We start from the raw sequence: 10,139 nt of genomic DNA, 5'->3' as shown, positions 1-10,139 counted from the left end.
GAAGTGTCAGGATATTTAAATAACTTTAAACTATTAGCTTGTCCAGGTAATGATGTCCTTACTGAAGAAATAAAATATTCATGATCAGAAACAAGAAGTCCATCTACTGAGATCTGTGAATTGTTATTAAARGTTTTATTGTTACTTTCACCTGTCACTGACTTAATCTTTTCTCATAATATTTTTGGATTCTTACTGGCTGAAATAATTTGATTTTTAAAATATTGTTGTTTGACTTTGCGTAATTCAGCCACACATTTATTTCGGTAACTGTTTAAACGAGACCTATTTTCAGAAGTTTTTGATATTCTATAAGTTTGGGCTCCTGAATAAGAATTGTGTTGATATACAGTACAGACCAAAGGTTTGGACATGCCTTCTCATTCAGAGTTGTCTTTATTTTCATGGCTATGAAAATTGTAGATTCACACTGAAGGCATCAAAACTGRTAACACATGTGGAATTAAATACTGAACAAAAAAGTGTGAAACAACTGAAAATATGTTTTACTGTATATTCTAGGTTCTTCAAAGTAGACACCTTTTGCTTTGATTACTGCTTCGCACACTCTTGGCATTGTGTTTGTGTATGTGTGTGGGTGTGTATTTGTGTGTGTGTGTGTGTGTGTGTGTGTGTGTGTGTGTGTGTGTGTGTGTGTGTGTGTGTGGGGGGGGGGGGCTGTTTAATTTTATTTTAGCTGTTTTTTTTCCAATCAAGGACTGGGTTTGCAATGGTTGCTTTGTTTTCATCATGTAAAGTTTATTATGCTGTCCTGGGTCTAATCAACTTGAAGCCTCAGAAGAGTAAAAATATTACTGCTACGTACAGCTGCACCCATCAATCCAGGAGGACCCGGGCGACCAGGGGGTCCTTGATGACCCTGTAATACAGGTAACAATGTTTGTTTATTAAACAACACACACTGTGCAGAGACAAGAAAAGGATGCAAGGACTCAAATAACGCTAAATCTACCAGGTCTCCTTTTTCTCCAGGGCTTCCAGGAGGTCCTTGATCCCCTTTTACTCCCTAAGGTAAGAAATGATAAAGGATTAAAGGAATTATATATAATTTCTGAAGGAGAAAAGTACAGCTCAACACCTCACAAACAAAGGGTGTGCGTGTAAGAAAAACAATGCAGAAACTTAGTAGACAAAAACAATTTGATTTTGTTGAAGTGATAAGTCTGAAGAGTAAGGTGTACCTTTGCACCATCAGCTCCAGGGGTCCCTGTTGGTCCCGATGGTCCAGGTGGGCCCTGCATGGACACAGTAAACTGTCAGTTCTGACAGAACCTTTGTCACAGCTTCTGTGACTGATCGTCAAAACAAACTTTATTCATTTTAAAATACACACACTTCCTTAAACATTTGTAGGATTCCTGAGGGCTGGTTGGTTATATGATAGTGATTATTGATCGATAAAAACTGCAGGTCGATCACGGTGATCAGCTGAGCCTCTTTACTCGATTTAACTTTCAGAAAAGTGACAACAGCCAATCAGAATCCACCTCCTCCTGCTCCACTTCTGTTTTAAAGGGTCAATATCATGTAAAATCAACTTTTTAGAGTTTTATATCATGTTATAATGTTATCCTCTCATAAAAACATGTCCAAAGCCTTGCTCTGACTCATTCATCATGTTTGAGAAATCCTGCAGTGTTTTTATGAAGCCATGCTGAGGAGCNGTGTGTGTGTGTGTGTGTGTGTGTGTGTGTGTGTGTGTGTGTTTGTGTGTGTGAGACGAAGAACTCTGTCTCTGAACAATGCACCACTGTTATGAATGGTCATGCTCCAAGTGATGTAACTCAGTGTGTGGTGGTGGGGTTACTCCATCTGAATGTGGGAACATTTTACTGCAGTTACAGTGGGTRGCAAAAGTATTCATCTCTTTGAAATGTGAAAAGGTCAGAGACAAAGCTGTGGAAAAGTACAGATCAGGCTTGAAATCCCAGAAGAAATCAGGTCAATTAACTTAACTTGAATTGTCATTGTGTAAAACATACTGTAGTTCTGCTGCAGACAGCATCAAATGTCCTCCAGTATTTTTTCTATATTTCACAGCATTAATTTTACTGTCTATCTCTACAAGCCTTCCAGAGCCTGCTGCAGAGAAGCATTTGACCAGGAAGTCTTCCACATTCAGTTTGTCAAAKTCTAGTCAAGATTTACTTTGGTTTTTCAACAATGGTTTTCTCTTTGCCACTCTCCCATAAAACTTAGACCAGTGAAGAACCTGGTTAGCTGGTGTTGTGGCTCACTTTGTCCCATCTCACCTGGTAAAGCTTGTAACACCTTTGGAAAGGTCACATGTGTTGGTGTTTAGGCAACCTCTCCATCACATTCACTCAGGACGACCTGCTTTACACGTGTCCCATCTTCTTACCAATTCATGTTGATGGATTTAACAGAATTATTGGTATGTTTAGGGTCTTAGTAATTATTTTGTAACTATCCTGACTTGTAGTTTTCAGTCACACTTTCTCTGAGTTAAATTAAAGAGGCGGAATATCGCTGCAGTCACTTTTTTACAGTACGTTTTTATCTAATTGGCATTAATTTGTAGAAATGGGATTTCCTTTTGACATTTAAAAGTTGGGTGGACGGCCTCCCTGATCTGAAACCAAATTGTGTTCTGTTATTGGATTTCTGTACTAAGCACAAGTTGTCCATAACAAACACTGTGTTCGAGCATAGAGTGGTCCATAGTTGTACTTGGTACCAGGTCACCTTAGACCAGAGGTCAATGATTTTGTATTTGTGTCATCTGACCCGAGGAGCAGAAATGTCAACTGTTCACCATCTGGTGGTGAGTTGAATCCAGTAGCATGGGAGACTGCCGGACAGACCTGGTAAAACCAAACCCATAGTAAAGGTGAACTGGGAACGCCTGGCGGAGCCCACTGTCTATGCAATCTTCACCTCTCGCCTCCAGGAGAGTTTCTCACATCAGTGTCTCACACGGGGATGTTGAAGACATGGAGTCTGGAAGGGCCATGTTCATGGCCTCCATTGCAGATGCAGGTTCCAGGAGCTGTGGCCTGAAGGTCATCGATCCCTGTTGTGGTGGCAACCAAAGGACCCGCTGGTGGACAACAGCAGTGATGGAATCCAGCAAGCTGAAGAAGACAGCCTTCAGGACTTGACTTTGCCGGAGGACTTCTGAATCATCTGATAAGTACAGGGTAACCACAAAGACTACAATTTTGATGGTTGCAGATGCAAAAACTTGGGCATGGGAGGAAATAAACGAGACCAWGGAGAAGGTGACTCCAAATGGAAAGGATTGTCTGTCCCAGGCTGTACTTGGTTTGGGTGGGGAACTGCTGACCAGGACTGAGGACATTCTTGGGTGGTGGAAGGAACACTTTGAAGATCTCCTGAATCCAACCCTTCATGTCCCTTTGAGGAGGTAGYGTCCYAAGACTCGGGGGAAGACGAGTCCATTGCCATAGCAGAGGTCACTGGGCGCCAAGGTGGAAAAGATCCACCCTCAGACACTGAAGGCTCTGGATTTTGTGGAGCTGTCATGGTTGACATGTGTCTTCAACATCACATGGAGGACTAAGACAACTCCTGTGGCAGACCGGGGTAGTGGATCCCATTTTTACAGAGGAACTACAGAATGTGTTCTAACAACCATGGGATCACACTTCTCTCCCTCCCAGGGAAATTTCAGGCAACCGAAGATGGAGATTTGAAGATTTTATTTTGTCAAAAAGATACATTTTTAGTCAATACGATTAATTTATAATAATAGCAATAAAAGTGTAGAACATAGGTAGAAGGGGATGAATACTTATGTAGGCAATGCATGTGTGCACATGTGTAAAGACTGAGTGTTCAGAGTTGAAATTTTCAGATGAAAAATCCTTTAAAACATAACTGTGTGTCACTCAGGAAACATTTCATAGTCTCCTGATCATAGTGCTGATCCAGATACAGGAAATGAGGAAGGTGAAAAATAATTATCCAGACCCTAATCATGAACAGACTGTTGAGAGGTAACAGGAGGACACGAGCTAGTTGGCTAACTGCTGCAAATTATCAGCAAGATATTTGTCTGGTGGGAGCCAATCAGATGTGTAACATTCTGAGTTTTTATGCTTATTAGAGAGCAGGAGCTTTCATTTATCCTTTCTCAGACAAGAAGTTGTTTGTTTTTTGCACTTTCAGTACGCTCACAATGCATAATGGCATTATGATGAAGAATACTACAGGAACCTACAAGGCACCTGAGGACAAAAGTGCATGACATCATTTCATTGTTAACCAAGTAAAAAAAACAATTAACCCTCACCGTACCGCCCACAGAGCATTCCCTGCTGYAGCAGCTGCTGGAGGACAAACTGACCACATGTCCTCACTCTGCTGCTGTCTTTAGTCTCTGTCCTCTACATGTTTGTTARAATTACTTCTATCAATAACTCATTTCTTTGTCTCTCTTCCAGAGGAAATTACACCTGGACCAGACCTTCTGTGTTTGTCTGTGTCTCTTTCCTGTCCCCAAACCCAGCCGGTCCTGAGCCTGGTTCTGGTTCTGGTTCTGCTGTAGGTTTCTTCCTGTTAAAAAGGGAGATTTTCCTCTCCACTGTCACCAATGTGCTGCTCAGGATGAGAGACTGTGATGAAGTGATTCAACACAATCTGCTTATTTTTTTTGTACAGTGCCCATGAGGTGACATTTGTTTTGACTTAGTTCTTTATGAATAAATTGAATTCAATTAAAAAGTATGATTTAGTGAAGGTATAAAATTACCTGAACCTTTGGAATTTTTATGTTTGAGAACTATATGTTTGGTAAATATGTATATGTACATATGTATATGTAGTGATAAAGCTAACAATTCCATTGAAAGCAATTGCACTTGTGCTAACGGCAGAAGAATGTTTTACTAATTGCGCCTGCTTCAGTGAGAGGTCAGAGTCATTTCTTCTTCCTGCTTTGTACTGGGAGGCTGCACAGTGGAGCAGCTGGTTGGCACTGTCACCACACAACTACAAGGTCAAATCTCAGCTGGGGCCTCCCTTTGCAGAGTTTGCACGCTCTTGTTCACATGATTAATTGTCATGTGAACAGGGGGGATTTGAAGAAATTTATTAGTCATGTTAGATACTGATTTTAAAAGCACTACACCATTTTCATTGGTTTCCTTTTTAAGTATTGACGTTTATAATCCATTGTTTGACTATTATGTCTTGATACATGCCCGAAACACCATCACAACACATAAAAAACTGTTAATCAAACATAAGTACAGGTTTTTTTTGTCTGAGTGTATGCGATTCAGCCGTAGGCCAGTAGCTGGCGTACCAGGCACCAAAGAGACGTATTTATTGACCGGGACTTCCGGTTTTCATTCAGCATGGGTTTCATGACTGAACGAACAGCATTGAACCACCYCTCACTCCAGTCACTGGTGTTGTWTGGTCATCTTCTCTTRATTTTTTAATCTATTCAACATGTTTGTGGTTTCGTCTCGATTTCAGTTAACGAACACTAAATTTTCTTACACTTTGTGCAGATATGGGTTTTCTCTGGGTTACTCTGGTTTGCTCCATAGGCTTGGATTAAAAGTGTGAATCAAAAATCGTTATACAGTATTTGTGTCAAGGCTAAAAAAAACACTTTCATAATTATATACGTACATATATAAACTACTGTATAACTGTGCCTGTTGGATGTGATAGCTGGTTCTGACCTGGTTTTGTATTTCCTCTTGGTAACAAGCAGAGAGCAGATAGAGAGTGTGTTGTGAGAGCTTTGTGTGGGGCTGTGAGTAAACTGCTTACGTTGGCACTGGGTTGCCCTTGGCCTCACACTCAATGATGATGTTATCTCTGGGGTCGACGATATAGTCCTTCACTGATTGTTTAATTATAGTTGGGGGCTGCTTCACTGTGGGAGGAGAAGAAAAGAACAGGTTATAAACACAATATTCTATTACAGAGGGTTGAACCTGAAACTGGGGTTTAAAAACTGAGCTAAGCTGTTTTTAACAAATGAAAATATAAAAATACTGAATTACAGTGAAGGCTTTGTACCAGGGAACACAGGGGTGGGTGTACTGGGGGGTGCATGGGAATCAGGGGAACATATAGCACATGTACCTTGTAACAGACAGTGGGCAATGGCTACCCCTACAAAACTGGTCATTTTTTATCATCATAAAGTGTCTTTGTCATCTTATATAAACACCATTAGACAGGATGTTTTCTGTCACAGAAAGAGCTCTGTGCAAGTGTCAAAAACAGCTCCAGTTCTCTTGAGATGGGTTGGAGATGCTCACAACAAAATTCAGAATCATTCAAGACAAGGTTGAGACATTAACGAGCCTCTGAGACTCACACAAGGAAACTGAGAACTGCCACTAATGTTTTGAGACATGTTGAAGACTCCCTCCTGTTCACCAACCAGTCGCCATTAGTCCCAGCTTAGTGAAGTGCTTCTCTGATAATTTAGTGTTTTCTGKGTTGTTACAACATGTTGAACCCTCAGTTTTATAGATCGTTAGAGCTCTGTGGGTGAAATGATTCAGACACTGAGATACCATCTGTGAAAACATGTGCATTGATAGAAGCACTATCAATAACCCAACAGAATAAAACACTTACTGTTTTGCAGAATCTTTGCTGTTAGTCAGGCGTAAAGCAAAAGAAAGACAAAAAGAAGGATGGACAGACAACAGTTTAGGGTTGTTAATAATGTTAGAAATATTTTCTTTATTACAATGTGTTATAACTTGATTACAATCAGAAAGTTAATAAATTAATGCTCTGTAGTCCTCAGCTGATCCACTTATCGCACTCTGCAGTCTTCATTTAGCCCATTTTACAACTCACGGCTGATGTGAGACTAAAATCTAAATAAAACTAGATTGCACATGCCACACTGCCTTTAAGTCAGTTCAGTTTCAATTCAGTTTATTCATATATTGCCATATCACAACAATCTCCAGCAGAACCAGAACCAAGCTCAGGACAGGCGATCATCTGCCTCGACTGCCTTTAATGCCAGGATTTTAGACTAACATCAATTTATGAWAAGAAGTAATGTTGCTATAGCCACTTTGGTCAAAGTTGTCTGAAGACAATTTGATAAATTTCCTGCAATATTGTGTGAAATCTCACAGTGTGTGGAGGATGACTCGGCTACTACCATACGAGAATATCCTCAATATTTAAATCTGACTGAGTAATAGTCATTTTTGTGTTGGCTAAAGGCTGAGTCACACTACAAGATTTTAAAACAGCCGGATGATTTTCAAAGATTAAGAGAGCCCACACGTGAGGATAATAAATCATGGATCTACCAGGTTTGGTCCTACAGTGTGTGGTGTACAGTCACACAGCAAGAGACAACACACCACACACGAAAAGATATTTCATTCACGATTCAGATGTCAGATACTAAATCACACGAGACTTACTGAAATCTCGTGAGAATTTAGATGTCCGAGGAAAAATCTCACGTGACCTCCAGAGAGACGTGAGTTCAGAGTAAATAAACATTTGCAACAAGGAAGAAACAATGTTGATTGTTTGTGGACTATTTTTACCAGAGGAAAAACAATTCCACAGGACTTTTAACATCCAGCAGACTTTCTGCTGAGTCATGACAGTGTTTTTTGTGTTCTGTATTTTGGAATCCCCTCCATGTTTACGTCACCTCACTTTCTGATTGGCTACACGTCTCATTCACAGGCTGAGAGCTTGGGTGAACTCTACACACACTGTGATATCGTCCAAAAAATCTAACATGTTGAATATCCCCAATTTGAGGTCGGAGTGGTCCCGACGTCCTTCTGAGCCGACTAGATCACTCTTAACTCACCACCCATGGCGGGAATATCTGCTATGATTATCTTTAGAGCCATCACGATAATCTGGACTTCCTTGATTGTCGGAAGGGCAAAAATCGGCCTGATTTGCTTGTAGTGTGACGCCGGCCTAAACTGAATCAGCTGTAGCAAACATCTTGAACTGTGTTCACATCAAATGTTTATGACCATCCTGACCAGACTGTTCAGAGAGGTAGTTCCCCCTAATTATAATCCCCATTGGATTTGTTTAATCTGTCTCTAATGAATGGTTGTGTGCCACAGAGCTTTAAGGTTGCTCTCAGACTGCAGGTTTACTTGTGGTTCCTGGAGTTTCTAAAAGTAGAATGGGAGGCAGAGCTTTCAGTTATCAAGCTCCTCTCTTGTGGAACCAACTTCCAGTTTCTGTCCGTGAGGCTGACACTCTGTCTACTTTTAAGATTAGACTGAAGACTTTCCTTTTTGATAAATCTTATAGTTAGCGTGTTAGTTATAGGGTGGCTTGGGTTTCTTAAGCTAACTCTTACAATGTAACGAAGTGGAGATTCAATGCAATCTACTGACTTTCCTACATAGATATAAAACTTCACAAACTGTAAATTTTTTATTTTGTGTAAATGTTTTTGTACAGCAACCTGCGACAAAATTTGTTGGTAYTTGGCGGTATGTAAATAAACTATACTGAATTGAATATCAAATAATTTRCTCATATTCCCAGCAAATTGTTGGATTTTCATCTTCTCCTCTTGTTTGTTTTGCTCCTTCCTGTAAATCAGTCTGGTAGAAGTTCCTGTCAGTTTTTCAGGTGCAGATGTAATAAATGATCTCATCACTCAGTTTATCTACTCTGGTTTCACCTCCACTCTTTGGTTGCTCTGTATCACTCAGCATCCAGTATCAGCTAATGGGTTTCTTTTACTCAGCCTGTCTTCCTGTTCTCCAGTCTGARTCAGGAAAATCACAAGATGTTTTCAGTTGTTACTGTAATATATATTAGCTCTTATCACATCATCTCTCCTACACTTTTGCTTTAGATTAGACAGAACCTTGTCACAGAATCATCACCTGAATGGTAAAAGTGGACATTAATGATTTTGCCTGAGTGTGTTACCAAATATCTCAATTTTATTTGACAGTTTTTATTTGACAAACTGTAATGAAACTCACAAAGTTATCACTTGATGTAAATCTATCACTGATTGGCATTTGGACTCAAGGAAGTTCAAAAGGCCACCACAACAAATCCAAATWTGATTATTTTTCATCAGTTTTACATGCACGAAATTAACATTTGATGTGGTAGTAGCTGCGAATCATTTACAACACATACTCTGAWCGTGTCATCTTGTAATATCACATGAACTATATTAAAAAATTTGACTGAATCCCTCAGAACATGACTGCGACATGTGAAAACTGAGCAAAGCTTCATGATGAGATATTGAAGTCAGGGTTTGGACCAGCTGAGAACCTTCAGTAGAACATACTGTATAAAGTATAATCATCTTCTAAGGTATTTTTAAAATGTTAAAGAGGCCGGAGAGACTTTTAATAAAACAGAAAGAGAGGACTCACCTGTAAGGAGTATCCATGTCAGCAGAGGATGAGCAGTGAGCAAAAAAAAAAACAAACAAACAAAAAAAAAGACAAGTTTGCCGTTAGAATCTACATGAAAACTGTGACATAAATGTATGGAGATAATTTGCTGTCATAAATCAGGACTGTTGTGGAAGTCAGCCAAAAGGAGATGTAAATGTATTTGAATCTCTTTTTAATAATGATGTACTTCCAACAAGAAAAACAAGTGAATCTTCAAAATCAGTGCACAATAACTTCCCTCCCCCAAAACCAGCTTTTTCCTCACAGTTAACCTTCACAATAAGAGCGTACATTCTGGTGTGAAAACAAATGTAAATGTAAGTGTCCGTCACACTGTACTTTTAAATCCAGGGTTTCTGTTTTTATGTTCTGAACTGCTCTCTTTCAAACCTCTGCTTTCACACTTAAAGCATTCCTATGAGGTTGTAGAAAAAGTCAGATTTATTACCACAAGTGCACCTTTCTACGATTGAGGTCATTGTCTGTTTAAGATAGCATGTGTGTAGAAACAATATAAGTACACTGTCTGGCCAAAAAAAAGGTCACTCTAATATTTAGTTGGACTTTTAGCTTTGATCACAGCACACATTTTCTGTGTCATTGTTTGATAAGGTTCTACAAAATCACCAGATTTACTTCATCCAGTGTTGCATTAATTCTTCACCAAGATGTTGCATTGATGATGGTAGAGTCTGACCTTCTCCAGCACATCCCAAAGATTCT

At 39.7% G+C, this 10,139-nt stretch overlaps 1 protein-coding gene and 1 long non-coding RNA gene across 2 annotated transcripts in view; both read right to left on the bottom strand.

Annotated features, from left to right (window-relative positions):
- Positions 1-10,139, bottom strand: part of LOC106536904 (collagen alpha-1(XXII) chain) — a gene marked incomplete at both ends in the record, with an annotated part of 25,430 nt that overhangs the window by 2,014 nt on the left and 13,277 nt on the right. Inside the window, 3 exon segments of the mRNA XM_014034246.1 lie at positions 827-880; positions 974-1,027; positions 1,203-1,256. Of these exon segments, the coding sequence (XP_013889700.1) occupies positions 827-880; positions 974-1,027; positions 1,203-1,256 (162 nt within the window).
- LOC106536905 (uncharacterized) lies at positions 5,545-9,752 on the bottom strand. The gene is made up of 3 exons (XR_001312587.1): positions 9,393-9,752; positions 6,613-6,630; positions 5,545-5,896 (listed from the first exon to the last, which is right to left on the bottom strand). It is a non-coding gene; the product is annotated as an uncharacterized LOC106536905 (long non-coding RNA).

Source organism: Austrofundulus limnaeus, unplaced genomic scaffold, assembly GCF_001266775.1.
Source record: "Austrofundulus limnaeus strain Quisiro unplaced genomic scaffold, Austrofundulus_limnaeus-1.0 Scaffold2023, whole genome shotgun sequence".
In the NCBI taxonomy this organism is placed as follows: Eukaryota; Metazoa; Chordata; class Actinopteri; order Cyprinodontiformes; family Rivulidae; genus Austrofundulus; species Austrofundulus limnaeus.
The sequence above is the reverse complement of the archived record's forward strand: the minus strand, read 5'-3'. Positions and strand labels throughout refer to the sequence as shown.